The 23,713-nt window shown below is 37.6% G+C and overlaps 2 protein-coding genes across 5 annotated transcripts in view; both read right to left on the reverse strand.

Moving 5' to 3' along the window:
- The window catches only part of LOC135777886 (rho guanine nucleotide exchange factor TIAM2-like), a 90,817-nt gene extending 70,611 nt beyond the window's left edge, over positions 1–20,206 (reverse strand). The window contains exon 1 of one of the 2 annotated variants that reach the window (XM_065288157.2): positions 20,163–20,206. The gene's annotated coding sequence lies outside the window, so the exon portion shown is untranslated. Of the gene's footprint in view, positions 1–10,198; positions 10,351–20,162 lie in introns of those variants that run through there. The other variant, XM_065288155.2, reaches the window with a different exon arrangement.
- The window catches only part of LOC135777887 (SR-related and CTD-associated factor 8-like), a 34,927-nt gene continuing 30,635 nt past the window's right edge, over positions 19,422–23,713 (reverse strand). For all 3 annotated transcript variants that reach the window (XM_073812346.1, XM_065288158.2, XM_065267448.2), the window contains 6 exons: positions 23,463–23,619; positions 23,226–23,356; positions 22,586–22,724; positions 22,446–22,499; positions 22,134–22,358; positions 19,422–21,645 (listed from right to left, as the gene is read on the reverse strand). In XM_073812346.1, the coding sequence (XP_073668447.1) occupies positions 20,177–21,645; positions 22,134–22,358; positions 22,446–22,499; positions 22,586–22,724; positions 23,226–23,356; positions 23,463–23,619 (2,175 nt within the window). In that variant the 3' untranslated portion in view covers positions 19,422–20,176. The remainder of the gene's footprint in view (positions 21,646–22,133; positions 22,359–22,445; positions 22,500–22,585; positions 22,725–23,225; positions 23,357–23,462; positions 23,620–23,713) is intronic.

Consider the following 23,713-nt stretch of genomic DNA (forward strand, 5'->3'; position numbering starts at 1 on the left):
TGAACAGTGGAGTTGAAAAATTTAAATCCAGACACAAACCCACACTAATGAGCAGCATTCAATGACCTCATAACCTAAAGCCTAAAGGGTCAAATGTTACATTAACACTGTAAGACAACTGTTTCCCATGGGCTCATTATCACTAAAGACTTCTGGTAGAAAGTATTAGTAAAACGGCTTCAGAGCTCATGTATCTTTCAAACATCTACCCACAGACTGACTCTTTTTCAGTACATTTCACTCCAGGCAATAGCATAAAATCTAACATCTTTAATCCTGTTAATTTGCTATAAATGAGCATCTTAAAGCCAGATTAGATATAAATCTAAAGTAGGATTGAAAACATAAAAATCAATTAACAATATAGTTTAGTCAAGTACAATGGCCTAAAGTGAATCTGAAGATGTGTATTGTGCCTTATCTCTGGTCTCTTACTAGAGATGATATCTGGAAGTGTGGACGCGTGGAGATAAAAGTGTTACACTTTTTAATAAGGAAAGACTGCTAAAGTCCAACATATAAGGCAGCATTATTTCACATGGGCTTCACATCAGTAAAATATTGTACAGGCAGGCAGTTCACCAGGCTTGTGCCTTTATTTCTCATGGACATTTATCTTCCTCCTGCAGGACAGCACATCTGAGATGAAGCAGCAGTGATGCTGTACTGAACATGAACCGAGTAAAGAAACAGATGCCCGAGCGCTGAGAGGTCAGAACGGGTCAGGCTGTTCTTTCACTTCTCCACGTTCCATTTGTTCACATTCGGACAGAAGGCAGAGACAAGCATCACCCGAAAAGAGCTGCGATTGACCCGCTGTGGCCGGAAGAAGTGACCCCTCAATCTAAACCTCCACTCGCTCTGCTTATCTTCACTCATGGGAAAGAGCAAGAAAGAGGAAGAAAATCTCAGGGTGAGGGGAAAAACAGTTTTTTGCTAAACACTGCATTCTTTGTCTGAGAAACAAAGAGTTATTTACGCATGTTGATGTCTATTGGATTTTGTTGAACATGGTCTCTGAAAGAGAGAGTCTTCAAAAGAGAGATTGCAGACCGACAAATGGGAACGGGAAACAGCTTGCTAACAAAGCTTTAACTGCCGCATGGGAATATGGATATAAAATTTATATAAAGCCTCCGGCATCAACACAACGACAGACAAGCATTCATATACTGCATCATTGGCCAGACGACTATGACCAAAGACTGTGATCATGGAGAAAAAGCAAACATGAAAAAAAAACTGCACGCATTACACAAATAGTGCCCAGGAAACTTGACTCATAATTTATTTCAATACAGTTTGAATTTGTCCGCTAGCGTGTTGCCAAGCAAACAGTGTGATATTCTAACCGGCAAATAAGCACAATGAAAGTGAAGTAATCTATTAAATTACATAAAACTAGTTATTGTAATAAAACAATTACATGTGTGACCCAGTCTGTTATAAGGCAGCTAACGTTTCTACATAAAATCCTCTTACATAATGTAAAGAACATTATATACAAATCTAACCATGATGTCTTTACTATTGACTGAATATGATTATGTCAGAGATTGAAATCAATGTGAAAACAAACTTAGAAACTAAGAAACCTACATTGACATTTGTTTGGCTTTATCCAACGCGGCTTATACAGTGCTTTGTTTGCTAGGAACTTAATCCATCGCCTTTTGTGCTGCTAAAACAATGCTTTTCAAATAGTTGTATCAAATATTGTTGTCCTATCCTAACCAACCATGCATCAATGGAAAGCTTATTATTCAGTTTTCAGATTATGTATAAATCTCAATTAAAAAAGATTGCTTTTACACCAGCCGCGGCAGAGGCGTCAAGCGTGAGTGATTTCAATGTTAAGTCAATGTGAAGACGCGTTGACGCGCATCTGGAGGTCTTGCGGCGGGAATGAGGCATTTAGCGCGGCACGTTAGACGCGATTCCGCCTCATTCGCGCATCTAGATCGCGTGAATGGCACAAATTGAGTGTCTGGCACGAATGGTACTTTTTGGGCATTTTGCTTTGATGCAAATTTGCGGCTGATGCCAGAGTTGAAATATTTGAACTTTGCCGGATTTTCGCGCCGCGTTAACCAATTAGGGGCCAGTTTGCTGCTCTGGCGGCAGCCCCGCCTGCAGTCACTCCTTCAACACAGAGGAACGCTTGATATTGTCCATGAGCAGTCACACAGAGCTATACAACACAAGTTCTTATTTCTATAGAGACAGCAATAAAAAGAACCTCGCTTGGAAGAGTGAGGAAACTGGGCAAAGTTGTAAATACACATTTCACTTATGAGTCACATGACATTTATCGACCCGTGGCATTCCCGCCATTTTTTTAACTATTTTCCCCCTATAGTAAGGTTACCAAATACAAACGGGTAACTTTCTCGATTAATGCACAATCAACATCAGCCATCTTGCAAACAGACAACCGCATAGCACTGGCCCCTCCCACAAGAAGCGGATTATGCCTCTGACGCGCGTCAAATGCTTCTTCTTCACTCTATGACTGGTTTTGTGGTCGAGGGTCACATTTGAGCTACAGAAACATTTGTTTCTCATATATCCTAACATATTTTATATTTTTAAAGCCTTCATTTTGGAACAATCTTCGCTGTGTCTATTTTATAAAAACTAGGTTTTAAAGAAAAGCTACAATTATCCAGCATAAATGTTTAAAGTCTGCATAAAGTCTGATATTAAATGTGTTCTGATTTTGTGACACCACAGAAAATTTAGTTATTAACCACCGTGCCAAATTTGAATGATTAAAAAAACATGAAATAAATTTCCAGAATCTTGGAAAAACAAGCAGTATTCTCTGCTCTCAAACGCTGGGGGCGTGTCCACTGTTAACACAGAAGCCACACCCACTTGTGGTAAAGCTGCAGTGTCTCTCAACTTTCATACACCGCTACAACTTGAATGGATGCTCGCGATTGTGTTAGGGGCGGAGCCATGTTCAGTGGCTTCAGTGCGTCATCGAGCCACTGTTTTAAAGTGCACATATTTCATTGCTAAGAAACAACGTTATTTTGTGTATTTGCTGGTTAAATAAAAAAACACATTATTTTCCACATACCATGTTGCTCCAGATATACTGCTTTCCTCAAACGCATTGATTTTGTACAAAACTTACCGATCTGAAAAGCTCTGTGTCCCTGAATGGCCAGCTAATCTGTACGTTGTGATTGGCCTGAATACCTCTGACGTCAGCTGGAAATGTTTGCTCCGTACCATGTTTGAAAGATTCGGTCACAATGCAATCCTGACAGGAGTCAACTTACAGACTGTGAATTCGAAGTGGGAGGAATTATGATAATGTCGGTCTTGTCTATATCACCAATCCCAGGAAGTAATCTGTTGCCTACAATCCGTGTGTTTGTTGTAATCCAAGAAAGGAGATTTACGTTGGAGACGATAACTCACATCATCGTTTACTTTGGGGTTTGTACCTTTTGCATATATCATTAACATGAACTAATAAACACTTACTCACCAAAGGAAATGTAAAATTGTAAATTGGACAATAGGTGCTCTTTAAATAATCCTGAACTCAGAAATGGTGAAAAGCTGTTTGACGATCTAACTCTGCAATTCAGTACTACATAGTTTACAGTCTTTGTGGCTTGTTTCAGCAATACATCTCTAACATTTATAATGTGTTTAGAAACAACTTTCAAGATTGACTTTAAAGGGACTTTAAAAGAATGTCAGAACAAATCACAATTTCAAACAACTACCTGCTAAAACATAAACAGGACATAGTAGAAAACAAGATAACGGAAAAATGGATACACCACAAAGTCTTCCAAACTACAGTTTGTCTTCCACTCACATGTGCATCTGAAACATCTTAAGACTGTAGAGGGCGAGCCATGATGGATTAGGGGAAAGCTCCTTAAATGCCAAGTGAATGTCGGCCTTCCAGGAATAGCAACAAACACAGTACAGGTATTTAGTGACTACTCAGATCTCATTCCAAACTAACCCATACGTGTAAGTAATGAATCCATTAACATCTTAAAAGGCCTTCAATGATTGAAAATGACATAATGACATTAATCACTCTTTATTTTTTATTTTTTTAACTAAAAACCCAACAATGGCTTAAAACAACCCATGCATCATAGGTTAAATTACAATCCAACAGGTTTTTGGTGGGTTGAAAATAACACAGCAACTTTGCAACTTGCAACACAATTTCTAAAACATGTCACTGAACATACAAGTGTTATGGTGTGTTTTTATGTCCTTCAAATGCACCACCTCGGATGAAACGATATCAGCACCCACCATTAAACATGAAATGAAAGATGAAACAGGCCACCTGTGGTCTGAAGAAACAAGATGTACATCAAAGGTGCATTTCTAGAAGTGTGTTTTCCATCTAACAAATGCAAGCAACTAAAAGTCTTTTTATATACACAGTCTTTCCCACCACACATGTAGACATTTAGGGCAAATAAGCTTGGAAGATGCTATCAGCGTGAGTTAGGAGATATTTTCCAGCAGTTTCTGAAGCCCCCAGGTCAATTAAAGCTATCATTGTTTAAGATGTTTGAAGAAGGAGAAAATTGAGCTCCAGAGAAAACCGAAAACAGGAAGAACTGCATCCCTTAAAATAAAAGTAAATGACACAGACAATGGAGCACATTCCACCCAAAATGATGGTGAAACACGAGAGGGTACACGAAAGCTTTGTAAAGCATTAAGACCCATTGTAGATGAGCCACTTTAAATGATCAATGGAGTTATTGTCGTAAAGGTTATCAATATAGTACGAAACAAACAGGATTGAAAGGGTTTAATGTCATTGCTTGGGTCTTTACTCCACACATCCATCATCAAGAACAATAGTGTCTGTCCTAGAGATGTAGCACTGTGTCCTGTCTCAGCTGTGTTGACTTTTATGATTAGTGTTAAAAGAACAGCTGCTATAGTAAATGTAAACTGGATAAACACCGGACACATCAATCATTTACACACAAACACACACCTGTCATCTTACATTTTGCTGGAAAAATCTACAACTAAAGAGCATAGGTGGGCATAAGAGTGTTTAGTGATATTGAAATAAAAGATACTCTGGCATAAATAAAAATGTATTATTGCTATATATTGAATACATCAGTGGAATATTATTTTCTTGGATTTGAATACAATTGCAGTCAATGTATATGCTTTATTACCTCTAAGATTTTTGTTTTTCTATGCATTTGTGTATATTGAAATAAAACCCAGATTCCCCAGTATGCTGTGGTTCATCTTTCTGCCAAATTATTTTGCCCAAAAAATACCTTATGGGGTGATTTCCCACAGGGATTAGGTTAATCTAGGCCTTAGGTAAATCAGGACTTTTAAAAAGCACCTATGGTCCGATTCACGTTTTTTTTCACATGTTAACGATATGCAAAAAGTACAAACCCCAAAGTAAACGAAAAACGATTGTAAATCTTTTTTCTTGGACTACAACAAACACACGCATTGTAGGCAACAGTTTACTTCCTGGGATTGGTGATGTAGACAAGACCGACATTATCATAATATCTTCCGCTTCGGACTCACAGCCTGTAAGTTTACTCCTGATAGCAACCGAATCTTTCAAACATGGTAAGGAGCGTCACGTTTGCGGCTGAGGTATTCAGGCCAATCACAACGTACAGATTAGCTGGCCAATCAGGGACACAGAGCTTTTTAAATCTGTACATTTCAGGAAGACGATAGCCTGGGTGCCAGCCGATCTTAGCCCCGCCCACAACATTTTGAGGATGGGAAGATCGGTCTGGGGTTTCTCAGTTGAGGAGCTACTATGTGAAACCCAAAGCAGGTCGACCAATCAAATTGTCAGGGCGGGCTTTATACGATGATGGACAGATGATCAACAGTAACGTAATCAACCACGTCACCAAAGAGCGTGTGTGTTGAATCTATTTAACAACGAAATGGCTGCCGCTGTAGAATTCAGATGTGTGGATTCTGACATTGAGTCTGTTCTAAAAGATATCGACAGAGCATTGATTTTAAGAGAGGAACAGAGAAACACGATCAAGGCATTTGTAGATCAGAAAGATGTTTTTGCCGTCCATCCTACGGGATTCGGCAAAAGTTGATCGCACTTATGGAGGACCAAGTTAAAGAAGCAACTGAAATGGGTATCATGGAGATGCAATTTGGCGTGCACGACGAGAATGGATATAATTAGCGGTCGTTGCCAGCTTCTTTTCGGAACCCTGGAATCGTGGCTTCTGAACAAGTGGAGGGACATGCTAGGCCCCAACATTTTTCAAGCTTACTGTATGACTTAGTAAATACTTAATGTTGTGATATAAATGAAATGCTGTAAACATAGTAGGTGTTGATGTTCGCCGCTAACTCAGACTTAGTATAATCACAATGTAGTGTCATTGTAGCGAAATAACTAGCAGTTCGGTCAGACTGCAAAAGACGTCATTTCAACATCCGTCACACACTCCGTTGCTCTGATTGGTCATAGGTCTATCCAATTGAGTGCAGAGGCATTTTTTCGGTTGAGACACGCCTCATAATCATAGCCCAATGGAGCGGTATCAGACTCAAATTCTGACTAGAATTGAGTATGACAATGTCAGGCTAGGAAGACGATGAAATCTGACAAATTTCCACCATCACTTTTGTCCACTACTTTATACAGACGAGTGCTCAATTGAGCTGTCATGATATCAGATTTTCACAAAACAATTATCACGGCCAAAAGAACTTGCGACAACAATATTATTGTGGTATCAAATGAGTTTTAAAATATAAATACATTTAAAATATAAATAAACAAATTTATCTATAGTATGGTTTTTGTTTTATTATTTGTGGCAAAAGAAAGTTTACTCAAAAGACAAGTAATAATCAATAATAATGTTTTATGGTTATTGTCAATATTGCTATATTGTGCCGCCCATATGTTCAATGTATATGGAAACTGATTACTACAGCAAGATAAAGATATACAACAACACCCCCCAATAGACAAAACTGATCATACCGTTCAATACTGCACACAACAGGACCTTCTCAACATAGATCCGAGACAACCAAATGGTGTCCACTTTACAAAAACTCATTTAGCACATCACTTTAGCTACCAGTGACCAGTTTAGTCTTCATGGTCAAAGTTAGTTCTGTTACTCGTGGAAATGCCTCATATTGGTATTTGTGTCTGAATAAGTCATCATTTTGTGTGAGATGATGTCAAATATGTTTATTGTTAGACAAAGCACAGAACATTGAGCAAGTTTGTGGTTTGGAAGTCTCCAGACGACCAGGAAAAGATGGTCAGATGAAAAGTGTTGACTGGCTACCAGACAGTGACTCTCTGCCTCCAGGAAACTTTGGACACTCGACTTACCTCACAGGCTTTTTATAGCCGTTTCTAAACACAACCAGCCACGTTCACAGAGGCTTTTCTTACTTGGGAACCAAATATAATCTCCACAACACATCCTCAGATTTTTGTTGATGGTCAAAACATGAACAGACTTTTGTTCTACAGCATGACAGCTTTTCTTTTTTAAACACACTTATCTAATCTTAATATATGTTTCCTTCATTAAAAAAAGAAAAAAATAATGTAAAAGGCACACTATTACGAAGATATAGGTTTGGGACAAGGACTTCTGAGAGTTATAAAAACAGGTTAGTAAAGTTTATCAAAGTGGATTTGGAGAAGTCAGAATTGTTTTAAATAAGCACCTTAAGACAAGATGTTAAATACACTTACAGGAAGACCATAAGCTTCACAATTCAAGTTTGCATAGCAACACATAAGAATCGTACTGTAACAATTAGGGCTGCACGGTATACCAAAAATATATATTGTTACCGTGATAGCGGTGGATGTGATATCCATATCACGGAGAGTTGCAATAACTTACATTTATTTTACGTGCCTATCATTTCTGTGTTGCATGCATAGATTGTCCAAATTAGACCAATCAGAAGGGGCCTTACTAAATACCCGCCAAGTTGGTGTTATACTGCTATTGGCTAGACCGCGGGCGCAAAGGTGAACCTAGGCTGAAAGCAGAGAGTGTAAAATAAATATGGCAGGAGTAGAGACGAGTTTGCCTTAATATACTTTTTTAAAGCCTGAATTAGATTGAATAACATCAGAAGAATATGTATTACCTGTTTATTTTAGTAGGATAATTACATATCTAAATGATAAAAAATAGCTAATAAAAATGGCATTTCTCTAGGTAAATGACATACCACAAGAAATACTGGCACAACAGTATATCGCACAGTTATCAATATTGTGAAGCCGTAGTAACAAGGTATTTAATTTAATTCAACATACCCTCAAATTTGTCCATCTATACCTCATTTCAAATGTTAGTAATTTAGATACAACCTCAACAAACTTCATTCTGCTACCTTAGGGAGTCATAGCAACAAAGTATATATCATGGGGTTTGGTAACCATGACCGAGAGCCTTGACCTCCCTATGGAAATCAGCTTGTATTTATTCTATTTACAGGAACTCGACAGGGTTCAATAAGTCCTTTAGGGATGGCAATGTTCCTCTGAAATTCACTTCCACTATCTTTCTATTCAAATAAAGCTGAACCCTTTATTTTATCACCGCATGGACCTGTTCACAATGTATATTACTACCCACAAGTTAAAAAATATTAGTAACACACTTTACAAAAAGGATGTTTTTGTTATTGCATTAGCAAACGAACAATGAACAATACTTCTGCATCATTTATTAATCTCACTTCATGTTAATTTCAGCATTTACTAATACATTTGTAAAATCAAACCTTGCAACTGTTAACACAAGTTAATGCTCGTAAACTAACATGAACACATGTATTGTCATTAACAAAGATAAAAATAAATTAAAAACTACATTGCTCATTATTAATTTATGGGTCAGTGACAAAAACGATTTGGCAAGATGAGAAATTCAAAAATCTTTTTTAAAAACTTGTTTTAAAAGCATGCATCAGGTTTATTTCAATGCACATAGTGTATTTATGTTAATTTTATACAATAAAAAAATTACATTTGCACTATTTTTATGAAAGTTAAGACTGAATTGACCTGAAAATGTCAAATGGTGTAACCGCCAATTGTGTCAAAAAATGAGAAATATTAAATATTTTATCCACCTTGATGGCATGTAAGCATAATCATAAAAAAAATCTTTTTAAAATATAATTTTATTAGTTATTTCTAAATGTAAATTTTCATGCATTTTTTTAAGATTTGTCCTGACATATGCTGAAAACAGCTCTGTTTACTAAATTATCTTTGACAAATGATGTAAAAATGTATGTAAAAAAAAATCATATTACACTAAACTAGATGATATATTTTATTCCACATTTTTATATGAAAATAGTTATATTTTTCATTAAAAAAATACTAGATACACCAATTGACACAGACCGGTTACATCACATTGACATTTTTGCAATTATCCCCCAAATATTCTGTCAAAATGAAATAAAACCATAAATTTTAGACTTGGTCTTCAAAAAAAGAGAATGCATGCAAGTAATCTGTATTTTTTAATTTATTTTAACCCTTTTACATTTAATTAAACCATATAGACACAAAATAATTTACGTCACGTCATTGACCCTTATGCTAGTTAATGCATTTACTTATGTTGACAAGTACAATCTTATTGTAAAGTGTTACCAAGATATTCATATAAAGTATCAACTACATGTCTTATGTTCTCTCTCTCTCTCTCTTTGATCTCATAATCAGATCAGCAGTAAAGCAGCAGCTATTTTTATAACTATTCAGTGTCATAACTTTGTACTTTACAGTATAAGTGTAAACAGCTAGTGTGTTTTATTGTGTCTATTTCAAACTTATAAAATACAGGATGCATAATTCAGAAGAATCTTACTTTAGCCACATTCCTGAAGTGCCTGCTTTGTTCTTACTATTTCACATAACGTTATTTTTATTTAAATTAATCAATTAATCTAAAATTAAGATTTCTCTCTTTTAAAGAGTTTGTTGCTTTAAAAAAAGTCTTGACACAAAATATCGCAGAGTCTGACAGCAACTAACAAGCGGGCTGTCCAGTCAGCAATGCAAACGGCACAGTGCGCTTTTGCGTTCATCGATGGCCACGAGACATTTGCTTTGACGTAAATAACAGCGCAGACATAAACACGAATAGTTTCAACTTACCAGTTTGATTCCGCGATATCAACAGATCTTAAATAGCCGCTCCTCTGTGTTACATATAAGGGTACATTCATTTGGATCAAAGCGAACAAAGTTTAACTCCACTTCTCTCCTCAGATTCAACAGTCAAGCAAACTCCGGCTAGCTGCTGTCTGCTGGCTACACACAGCGTGTAGCATTTGCCACGCCCCCTAACCTGACAGACAGCGCGGGTGACAAATGAGAGTGAAGCAGTGCTCTAAAGAGAACCAATCAGACTTTAGGAGTACAGTACATACTGTATATTAAAAAAGTAGCGTGCGCTTGGTTGCTGGGTTACACGTAGTCATTTAAAGGGCTGTTTGGTGACGCTTTATATTTTACACTGACTCTTTGTTTAGACTTTTAATTCGATTTTTGGGTAAAAAAAAGATGCATTCAGAGCTTGCAGCTAACTGAATCACAGGTTTCCATTTATAGTTTTCCTAACACTGCAAACGTCCAAAACAAGATTCATTCAGTGCACTTTTGTTTTGCTCCGATCAGATCTCTTAAAATGTCTAAACTGCAGTCATCTTATTTTTTGTCATCTAAGCACACATCTGTTTACAGTCAAGCTATTAACAGTGCAAATCCCCATCAAGATGCATTTCAGGCCTAAAGAGCACAAGACGTGATTTTTCTAATGCAGCATAATATTAACAAGGTGATATGTGGCTATCATTGTTATTTTGTTTAAAGATCTTGTTTATTTACCCTTCAGAAGCTACAAAAGACATGATTCCCAGAAGACAAAATAACAATTTACACCAATCATCTTATACAAAGATTTACATTCAACTGGCTCTTAATGTGTATATATATCGTATTGCCTTGCACATTTTGTAATAGTTGTGTAATAGAGTGTATGAAAAGATAAATCACAACATTACACAGTCACTGATTGATGAAAAAGAGTCAAATATGCAGAAGATGCTGAAAAAGCAAAGAATCTGCAGAATTAGGTGGATTTCTTTGACAAGATACCATCACAAAACATAAAAACACTCATTCTAGGTATCATTGTACAGATTTAGGTGTAAAAAGTAATTTGTGACCCCTTGTGTGAAAACCCAGCTAAAGTCTAAACCCTGATTTTGCATGCATGAATCCACCGTACACCTTCCCTGATTAATAAAAGAGCCAGTGAAGAGACATTATTATCAGCTCCACAGTACCGACAGCATATGAGCGGGGTGTATGCTCAAATATATTATGTCCCCTGATGTTGGACATTCTCATACAATTCACACGTTAAAATTGGTGTGAACCAGTGCAAAATTCATGCAGGTTCATACAGTTTTACACAAGAATCTCAAAGGAAAAAGACAAGAACAATGGTGCATGCATCTCTCTCTCTCTCTCTCTCATTATGTCTCTGTGTATCTATATATCTTTATCTCTATATCCATATACATCTCCCCATCTCTCCATCCATCCATATCTATCTATCTTTATATTTACTGTTTCTCTATATCCATCTCTCTCTTTCATTATGTCTCTGTGTATCTATATATCTTTATCTCTATATCCATATATATCTCCCCATCTCTCCATCCGTCCATATCTATCTATCTTTATATTTACTGTTTCTCTATATCCATCTCTCTCTGTCTATCTATCTATATATCTCCTTCTCTCTACTGTATCTCTATATCCATCTCTCTCTCTCTCTCGCTCTCTATCCATCTCTATATCTATATATCCATATCTATCTCTCCAGCTATCTATAGCAATATCTATTTGTCTATCTATATCCATCTCTTCATCCATCCATCTCTATATCTCCATATTCATCTCTCTAGCTATATATAGCAATATCTCTCTATCTATAGCCATCTCTTCATCCATCTATCTCTATATCCATTTCAATCTCTCTCTCTCTATTCACCCATCTCTATATCTATATAACCATCTCTCTATCTATCTACTGTATGTCCATATCCATATCCATCTCTCTCTCTCTATATCTATATATTCATCTCTCTATATATAGCAATATATATCTCTCTATCTATAGCCATCTCTTCATCAATCTATCTTAATCTACCTCTATATCCATTTCAATCTCTCTCTATCTATGCATCCATCCATCTCTATATATATCCATCTCTCTCTCTCTCCATCTATCTCTACATCTATATTTCCATATCTATCTCTCTAGCAATATCTATCTCATTATCTTTATTGATCTCTCTCTCTATCAATCCATCCATCTCTATCTATATATCCATCTCTCTATCTATCTACTGTATCTCTATATCCATCTCTCTCTCTCTCTATCCATCCATCTCTATATCTATACATCCATATTTATCTCTCTAGCTATCTATAGCAATATCGATCTGTCTATCTATATCCATCTCTATATCTATTTTCATCCTTTTATCTCTCCATCCATCCATCCATCCATCCATCCAACCATCTCTATATCTATATATCCATCTCTCTCTCTCCATCCATCTCTACATCTATATTTCCATATCTATCTCTTTAGCTTTCTATAGCAATATCTGTCTCTCTCTATATCCATCTCTCTCTTTCTCTATCCATCTCTATATCTATATATCCATATCATCTCTCTAGCTATCTATAGCAATATCGATCTGTCTATCTATATCCATCTCTATATCTATATTTATCCTTTTATCTCTCCATCCATCCATCAATCTCTATATCTCCTCTCTCTTTTTACTGTATCTATATATCCATATCCATCTCTATATCTATCTATCTCTCAATCTTAGAGGTGTACAAGTGCTTTGATCTTGGCTTTGCAAATATCAATTTATCCTATTTAAAAGTATTTTAATAGATAACTTATCATTGTATCTTATCTATCCAACTGTAGTTTCATCATTTAAAAACGGCTCATTATATTATAGTAAATTTGCAATGCTGCTTGTTATCTTTTCAATGCTTTACAATTGGTTTTGTTGAAATATTCACCATGGCATGTGGGGTAAGCTCTCATTAGACCTAAGACCATATGCCCTGTCACGGATTATAGTACAAAGAGGGTTTGCTTTACAGATCTGGTACCAAACAAGGGAAATTAACTGTAAAAGGGTTCATTTTCTTACATATTTAATAAACTTTCAGGGCCTTTTGTTAAATTAAGAATTTCAAACTCCAATCTTTAATTTAGCAGAATGTTTGGATAGCCGTATGTGAGGGAGGACACAGGGCAGCACAGATGCCAGCTGTCACTAAGATGCCAGATCATGAATAATTCAGCTCACTAAATGGATGAATAATGATGAAGTAAACTGATGGATCAGATTGAAGCGACCACCAAGGAAGATACTACTAAACGCAGAGACATCTGCGGTCTAAATATTGAGGTTTTACTTGTCGATGTTATCAAACAGAGAAAATTCTCACTGATTTGAAGTTTTCAAAATGATGCTAATGGACAAATCCAACATTTCCATTAAGGCATTTACAGGACACTTTGTCCAAAGAAGCTTTCAAAAATAAGAAAAACTGTGAATCATTTCATCTTAAAATCCTATAGCAGATATAGCCGGCCACTTTTATAATCTTGTCTAGTTTTTTGAATAATTGAAAAACTGTTTTAACATTAACCACTAGTGTTTGGCAAACATGTTTTTATCTAAAATGACTTGAGGTGCATACATGTTTTTATTCATGGGAATCAACCCCACAAACTTTGCTCTGCTAACACAATGATCGACCAACTGAGATTATAGGATCTTAGGTTGTTAATGTAGGAATTTTCGCCCTTAATTTCAAACCGAGCCCTGAGGCTAAACATCATATATATCTGTTTTAAACAGAGGTTTTAACTCGGTGTCTCTGTGTCTTAGCTTCCCCACCAGACACAATAAGCACAAAACCAGGTGTCAAAGCCTGAGGCCGTGTGTTAGTCATAATGTCCTGTGATGGACCACACCGGTTGCTGTCTTATAAAACCTTCAGTCAAGTGTCTGTCATGGAAACATGCGTTATGTGTCTGGAAATGATACTGAAGAAGTGAATATGGCATACTGTAGTATTCAGAATATATAAACAGGAGTTTATTTAGCTGTGGTAAGCGAAATGAATGGTGCCTTGTAGTATCTCCACAAAAGAGCACAAATTAACCTTCATACTATTCTTACAGTAAACTATCTACTATACTAAATATTTACTAAAAATAAGCCAAATATCAAATTATGTGCTAAGCCAATATAGCTGCAATAGCATAAAAATACTCTGTGGTATTGAATTGGTTAAAAAGTGTGCACGCTTAAATGTCCATTTAGTCAAGCAAATGTTTCACACTCGGGTGTAGTAATAATACAACATTCTCACTTCATGAGATTTTTCTCTATAAGAGCTGCTATGAGCAAATACGTTCATGTGTGTAATAAAAAAGCAATAGAGGAATGCTTGGCACGATGCATACATTTAATGGTTTGGCAAAACTACATGAATGTCAGTGGAGTGTCCTCAGAAAACCTCAAAGGATTTCTAAAGCATAGTGAAGAGTCAGTCTGACCTCTACTGGCTAAAATCTGCAAGGATCATCAAATCTACACTGTGTTGAGGTTTATTTAGATAAATTGCAAGGCCGAAACCACATCTTGAACATTGGGGGACCAAAATATATAGGGCTATATGTATGTATATTAAATACATCAAATATTTTTTTTGGGGGGGGTGAATTTGGCCGTTTCGGATTACTGGGGGATGACTTTTCCCCCTCAATGTCTATTGTAGTTATAACCCCGCTATTCCCTTTTTAAAATTTGATTTAGTGAACTCTATGTTGAGAAGTTGATAATCTCAAACTTTATTAAAAGTCCAATAGCAAAAATAAAGGTCAGTGATAATCATTTATTATGATTTTCATACCATGGAGCCAAGACATGACGTTGTCAGTATCAAAGCATGTTAGAGTTTTTGGCAATTGATAAAGGGATAGTTCACCCAAAAAGAAAAAATTAAAAATATGGTTTTTGTTGAAACATGTATGAGTTTATTTTTTCTGTTGAACACGTAAGATATTGTGATAAATGATGGCAAACACACAGTTCACAGTAGGGGTGCGCGGGGCAAAAACTAAAGCAGGGTTAGTAGTAACACGGACTGTTTACATTGTTGCACAAGGTTGAGCGTTTTGTTTTTCACGCTGCCAAAAGACGATCTCCTGCAAATAATTGGAAATGTATAATGTTTTTCAGAGAGTTATTGATGAACGACTGTTTTGGTGGCATGCAAGTACATTTTTATCATGTTTTGTTTTTTTGGTGTCTCAGTTGGGTGTGTAAGATACCAAATCCAATGCTATGTCATATTAATCAGTGTCTTGTTGACTACAACATAGCATCGCTTTGAAATATGTCTGCAGCTCTTAGCAACTTTTTTTGGTGGGCTTGAAAATATTTTGACAAAGTGGGGTTAATTGTAACGCTGTGTTACAACTAACCCCACAGCACTTACGATATGAAAACCGCTAACATTAGCGTAATTTTTGGCGTTGTTTTAAATACGCTACACACAAATGATTGCTGGCTGCCAACAAAATAAATGTGCCTGTCTTATCAAAAATCGTGTGTCAAATGTATTTTTGTTCATATCTTTAATATTGATTGAATAAGGTCACATCAAAGATTGAAATCATATTAAAATGAATGACTAAAGACTTTGATGCAATGCATAAAAATTTTTTTTTCATAAATGTGCTGCTTTTTCTCACATATTTAGACAGTTGTATCCATTTATAATTAAACTTTGGTTAGATGAGGGATGAATAGTGTAGATACCGGTCTAATATAGACAGATATATAAACAATATCCACTTCAAGTATATAGACAAAATAGTATTGAAACATTAGCAAGTGTTACAACTAACCCCCTGCCTGTTACAATGAACCCCACCTATGGGGTAAGTTGTAACGTTTGCACTTCTGTCATGTTTGGTGTAATTGTCCAAGAATGGGACGTAATAGAAACAAACTTCAAATGGTAATTTGTAGCAGAGAAATGTGTGTTGCTTGTGTAAAAATATAATAATTAATCAAACTCAAACATTTTTAGCCAAAACCAAAAAGCAAGGTTGTGCCCCGCTCTCCCCTTCAAAATCTTTAATAGTAGATGTATTGCTTGGTAATCAAACCCACAAACAACCCTTGTGCTATTAACGCTATAGAGCAGAGACTGGGAATATTTATAAAGCAACAAACTCCTCACACTTCTACCTCCTATCTAAATCTATCATAAGATTGCTCCGGGTTCTTTTTATTGCATCCATTCCCTAAAAAACACACTTAAATGTCATGTTTTCAAGATGCTAATGTTCGTTTATGTATCCCTATCAAACATGGCTGCCCTGTATGGCTGTATGAGTTTGCATGCTAACTTATGAAGCAGAAGTTTGCTACAATAGGTAAATTATGCGTTTAAATGCATGGGTAAATGTGTTTGTGAAACATGAGATCTCATTGATATCAGTTTTTATTTTGAGTGGCAATCAATGCACGGTAGAGATTTTATGGATTCATTACAGCTGCTGGAACTGAACGGACTTTGTAGTTATATTTCATTTCCAAAGTTTTTCTAGTTTAAATCAGTTTAGATAGTGGGCCTATATATACAGTATGGAATGCAGATGAGCATTTTTGCCAAAAGAGGCACGGATTAAAACGTTTTTAAGATGTCACCTACCTTTCATTTTTGCTCCCAAACTAAATTCATAACAGTCCATTGATTTACAAATGTTCAAAATGCATCCATAATTGTGCTAATATGATACCTACGGTGATACAATAACCAATTTTATTTGCTAACATTTTATTTGTTTAAATAAAAACTAATTTAATAGTGTGATAATTGTAGGCATATTTATGTGTCCAAAGTCATTGTTTTTTTTTTAGCTTTTTTAAATGTTTTTTATTTTTATTTTGGTACTTATTGTCATGATCACATGATAGTACAGTCCATAACAGATTGATGGTCACAGAGTGTGACCGTAACAGAACACAGAACAGACTAAAGGGCCAATCACATTATAACGATAACTTTATTAGCGTCCACACCACCGGACAATAACTTTATGCTAATTCACTTGTGAGGCGCAGTAATCAACGCAAATCATTTACTTTCAGTGCCATTAACTAATATTGGACATTTCCTTTAATAAAAACTCTTGTAATTGTTCACGTCATTAAATGTACTGTTCTTGTATTTACAGCGGCAATAACCAGCAAATATCCTCACCACACTGTGTTTCGCATATCTGTAAACAGTGAATCTAGTTTATTTAATATAATCTCTTACCTTTTGGGGAAATAGTCAGCATAGTAGAATAAAAACATTAAGAAGTCAATTTCAATTTCACTGCAACAGTGCTGGAGACCTGAGGTCATTTTATGTAATGAACCTCAGCAATGAGCTTCTCCACTGTGCATTTCAAATTCACATGCACTTTAGATTCAATTAAATTTGATTGGCCGCCAATGGTTCATCAGTTGGGAAAAGATTTGCTCAGCAAGTAATCCCAACGATGTTGTTCATTGTATCTTCATCATTATAGTTGTGGTGTGAACTTCGCAATTCTATTTAAAATAAAACGATTATTAAAACTATATTTTATAGTTACGTTATAACATGAACGACCCAAAATTGGGACAACAGAAAATCATGATTGTCAACTATAAGACACTTTTTAAAGAAAATATTATATTGTTATGGCCAATAACATTTTGTTGATTCACGACAACTAACACATTTTTAAAGAGCACCTATTGTCTGATTTACGATTTTACATTTCCTTTGGTGTGTAAGTGTGTACATGTTAAATGATATGCAAAAGGTACATACGCCAAAGTAAACGACGACGTGAGTTAGTGTCCAACGTAAATCTCTTTTCTTGGACTACTGCCTGTAAGTTAAGTCCTGTTAGCATTGAATTGTGACTGAATCTTTCAAACATGGCAAGAAAGGACCATAACATATCCGGCTGACGTCAGAGGTATTTTAGGCTCATCACAATGTACAGATTAGCTGGCCAATAAGAGACACGGAGCTTTTCTGATCGATGAGCTTTGAATAAAATCAGTGCGTTTTAGGAAGACAGGGATATGTGGAGCTACAAAAATTTATAATATATGGAAAAATAATGCGTTTTAACCATAAACCACGCGAACACATTGGGTCTCATTCATGAAACATTCGTAAATATACGAGTAAATATGTGAGTGATTTGCACGTAAACAGACCTTCCCGAAAACTCTCCTCCTGATTCACAAATACTTCGTAAACGTCAGATTTGATAGTTAAATGTGTGTATGTGTTAATGAATTCCTATCAATCGTACATGGGACGCGCGTGCACGCTTATTCTCAATTACCATAAATACTGCCCATTAAATCCGACTGAAAACTATATATGGGCATCATATTATGACACCAAACAAAGGATTTCGGTGAATTTACGGTGAATTAAAATACAGCCTTATTGATGAGCAAAACGTTCGGATGTTAAACACGCAATTTATGCGCGGCTAGGAGCAGGTGTAGATTTCTTTCGTACCAACTAACATTTGGAAAATACGAACATTTTCATGAATCCGAAAATGTACGCCAAAAGGACTTTACGAACGATTTACACAAAAATTCGTTCTGCTCGTGTTTCATGAATGAGACCCATTGTATTATCCCAAATACACAAAATAATGTTGTTTTTTTAGCAATGAAGTAGGTGCCCTTTAACATAAAAATATAACCATTAAAAACGCAGAAAAAAATGACTTCGGACCCAACGACAACTAGTCAGAATTTATTCACTACTGGATTTGAATGAGTATAAACTCATCAAAGTATACTTCCTAAAGTAACGTTATAATTTTATTTCTAGATAAGAATAAAACTAACTTGTGGTTCTGCAAATTAATTCTTTGCTTGCTCCAACCAATATACAGAGTAGATGAAATTATTTCAACCAATTTAGAGACTTTTAAATTAATTTGCAAGTCTTTTTACTGACACAAAAAAGTATAAGCTTGAAGAAAACCTTGTACGACGTCTACACGACATTAATATTTCTTTGACATTTACTGTGGTATGCAAAAGTGCTGTACTTGGAAATAAAGTAAATTAGAGAAGAGATCTAAATGTTATGAAAGTCATGTAGTTACCACCCAAAGTTTAAATCGATTCACAACCAAAACCACTTTCTCTCAACCACGACTCAGGGGCCATCATCACTTGGCTCATGCCTTTAATGGTTTGTGTTCAAGTGGTTTCTCATGTTCATAGAAAATACAGTCCTAAAGCATTTTAACAAACAAAGCATGTTTATTTGAATCACCCAACATCCAGTTTTCTGTTATAGCCTTTTCTGTCTTGAACTCTTGCAGATCCATGGTAGTACAATGAAGAAAATTCACAGACATTTAATATTGAGATAACACATCATAGTTTAATTAATTTTTTTAAAGTTCCTTTTCAATGCAACTACAACGCAGGACTGTTCTCACTTTATCCCATGTACGTATGTGTTCTGCTTTAAAGACAAGAAGCATTGGACACCACAAAGGCATTCATTTCAAACTTTGCAGCTGCGATTTTGAAAATTAATGAAGAAACAAGCCAGTGCCGTTTTCAAGTATTCTGCAATCGATCGTAAGGAGACAGCCGAAACTCTTCCATAGGAAGGTCAAACCTCTTTTCCCCCTGCATTTACAATTAAGCTGCATAATATTTCGGCGAGACAAAAAACCTAGTTTAAAACAATGGGGTTGCATTAAAAACTAAAAACAGGCAAGAAAATAAAATATTAAAATCTCACCTACCATTGAGATCCTTCTAGTGTGAGCCACACCTACAACGCACATACATTTGTAGCTTCAGAGGCAAAAATCATTCAGAAAAAAACTGAGTGGGGTCCTGCGGGAGCTTTCGAAATGCTTACAGATGTGACAACTATACAAAATGATCTTTACCTACTGAGTGATGATTATGTTTCCTCAGTGTCAGTTTTCGCTAGCTCAGGTTCAGTCTCAGCGTCCACCTTTGGCCCAGTCTGTTCCGTGTCTGGGTCCACGGTAGCGGAAACAGACATTTCTGGGGTCGTCTCTCCTTTTACGGGCTCGTTCGGCAAGCAGGTGGATGGCGAGGTAAGGGAGGGAGACGGGCTACGTGACGGCTCCGGAGCGGTCTGGGGCGTAGGCTCCGTTTTTAATTGAGGCTTCGAGTCCGTCTCCGGTCCGTTGTCGCCGGAGGATCCTTCCTGTTCCTGGATGTCTACCGTCTCTTTAGCTGGGCTGAGGGACTTGGGCTGTGTCTCTGGTTGCGGTTCAACTTGCGGCTCTTCTCGTGTCCGTTGCTGTTCCGTCTGAGGCTGGTGTTGAGACGTCGGCAGGGTTTGCGCTTGCTTTGGGGCTTTAGGTTGGGTAAGCAGCGGGGTTGGCAGAGGGAGTAAGGGTTGAGACTTGGGAAGTTGAGGTTGAGATTGTGAAGAAAGGGGAGTCCAGCGGTCCCTCTCCCTGTCTTTGTCCTTCTCGGCATCCCTTTCTCGGTCCCTCTCGCGATTCCGTTCTCGACCGCGTTCGCGGTTCCTTTCTCTCTCTCTTTCGCGGTCTCGGCCGTGACGATTTCCATTAATTTCATTTCCTCGGAAGTCCACGTCCCTGTCGTCGCGGTCCCTCTGTCTTTCCCAAGGCCGGCGGCGGTCATCGTAGTCCTGGTGCATGCTGGCATTAAAAGGAGCACCACGATTCCAAGCGGGCCCTGATGAATTACCACGGCCCTCGAATCGACTCTGAAAGTTAGGGTTGGAGCGCTCTTCTTGGAAACCTTTCGGAGGTCCGGGCATCCCTCGAACGTCTCGCTCGTCAAAGTCACCCCTGGGTGGACCCCAGCGACTTTCTGCTCGGAAACCCCCTGACATATTATCTCTTCTACCCTCTCGTCCGTCTGTTTGCCCGATTGCTCTCGGAGGTCTTTCAAGAAGAGGTGGTCTGGGTGGGACAGGCTCGGTACGCATCTCCAAAGGAGGGGTCTTTAATAATCCCGTGCTCTGCTTCTCTGGTGGAGGAAAGCGGTAGTCCTGATCTCCGTCTTGCTGGGCACCTACATCCGACCTGGGCTGCGTTTCGTTATTGACTTTGGGCAGATTTTCGGGTCCGGAGGGTGAAGGGTTAGGTGCTCTCGCGAAAGGGCCCTCGGCGCGATTAAAGTGCTCCATTTGGGAGAAGGGAGCCCGTGGACGGGCTTGAAGCGAAGCTTCCAGGAGGTTGTTGGCCTGATGTGCAAGGCCCTGCTGCATCAGGAGCGGAAAGCGGCCGCCGGCTCCTTGGATCAGATTGGGCCGCAGGTCAAGGGGAAGCAGACCTGGCATCCGCTGGCCGGAGAGAGGATGAGTCAGAGATGCCGAAGGGTGCATACCCAGCAATCCCATCCCACTGCGCACAGCATTCTGCATTCCTGTCCGGAAAAATTGAAACGGTATAAATATCATGCAAAATAATCACAGGCCTAAAGTTTCATTTTTAACCACAAATCCTGTGGGAACCCTGTATATATTTATTTTTTATATAAAATGCCTTATTGTTTCGCTAAATAAGACCCTTATTCCTTAGGTGGGATTATGTAAAAGACCTTGAAACAGCAATTTTGACCCCATTAAAGTGCAATATAAAGAGAAAAATTCTTAATCAATGTTTTCATCAAAAACCTTATTTTTGTTTTGACTGATTAAAAAAAAGACATGAACGTCTTTGCACGGGGGGTAAATAAATTATCATGAAATGTTTGTATTATAGTAAACTATTCCTTCTGCATGTTTTATGATGTGACTATTGCAGATGGACACATTGCAATGTCAATACATAAATGATATATTGTGCATCCCTAATAACTATCATCTTTTTAATAGGTAAACCATATTTTTAGAGCACTTAAAATGTATTTACCCTGTAGTGTCATTTCAGAAGTATTCTCTAAAGCTTCTGCAGACTGTGATGTTTTGTCTGTGCCGCTCTGCTGTGTCTGCACTCCCGCAGGGTTAAAGACTCCTGCCCCGGGCATCCCTGATGGAATAAAACTCCCAGGAATAGTGCTGGTGGGAGGAATAATTGATCCGAATGGAGAATCCTTGTTGCTCTCTTGAGTGGTTGGCATTGAAGGCTGCACTAAAGCTATAACATAGAAGAGACAATAATTCCTATTTAGAAGCTAGAAAATAAAAATACAAGAATAACTGGGAACTCAAAGGCTTAACATACATGTCTGACCGGATCCGACGGCTGATGCTGCAACTCCTGGTGTGGCCATGTAACCTAGAAAAATCAAAATGTGTTGCTTATTGAGGGGAACTTCTGTGCAACAAACAAAAACACTGAATGTTTATGAAGGAAACGGGTACCTGGAGGAGGCTGTGATGCATTAAATCCTGCCCTAAGGAAGGGAGGAGGAGGACCAAATCCTGGTGGGGGCATAGTCATGGTGACAGGGAAAGATGGAGGTACGAGACCAACAGCAGGGACTGCCTGTGCCACTTGAATCTACAATAAACAAAACACTTTATTTGAACCAAAACGTAAAATATTTATACTTAACTTATGAAACTCATGCATGGAAAAGCAAACATTAATCTAATGCGCTGTTTAAAGGCGGGGGGCATGATTTTTGAAAAACACTTTGGAAAGGGAGTCAGGCCGAGTACCAAAACACACCTGTAGCCAATCAGCAGTAAGAGGCGTGTCTACTAACCGACATCATTGTCTGGGTTGCGTATGTGTGGGGCGGGTCTATCAAAAGAAGGTCCAGATTCTATTGGGGTAGGGACGTGTTCGTTTAGGCGATTTTAAATGTCAACATTGGCTTTCAGAGATCATGCACCCCGCCTTTAAAGACACAATGGTGGTAGCTCTGAATCACACCTGGAGGGTTTATACCCAGCCCTGATTTTGCTGAAACAAAATACTACTCTTAGAAGCTAGATTTAAATTCACAAGGAATCTGGGCACACATTATACCAAGTTGAATCGGTTTTAAATTCATACCGGGACAGGCATCATGGTGACGGGCTGTGTAAAGGCCTCATTGGCTGCGTTGTTGTCTGTACTGGCATCAGCTGTGACAGATTGACTCTGTGTCTCTTTAGCCGCCTCCGCGTTCTTCTGAGCCTCCCATTCTGTATAAAATAAAAACAAGATTACATTTAAACTTTGTAAACAACACTGCCTGTGTCATAACTTACACAGCATGAACTTATAAACGTGTCTGCATCTCATTCTCACCACTGTTGACCGTCTCCTGGTCAATAATGCCTCCCTCTGCAAAGTCATCCAGATCATCTAGTTTGACTTTCTCCCATGGGATGTAACAGACTCCAAGGTCAACATCCCAGAATTGCTTATACTCCTGTTTCACACCTTTATTTAGTGCCCAGGCGATCTGCAAACAGTAGTTTGGTCAGACACGCTTAAAACATAACATTACGTTCACCAAAGCAAAGTACCAAACTTAGCACTGCTAAACAAGAACTAAG

The sequence above is a fragment of the Paramisgurnus dabryanus genome, chromosome 17, assembly GCF_030506205.2.
Source record: "Paramisgurnus dabryanus chromosome 17, PD_genome_1.1, whole genome shotgun sequence".
Classification (NCBI taxonomy): domain Eukaryota; kingdom Metazoa; phylum Chordata; class Actinopteri; order Cypriniformes; family Cobitidae; genus Paramisgurnus; species Paramisgurnus dabryanus.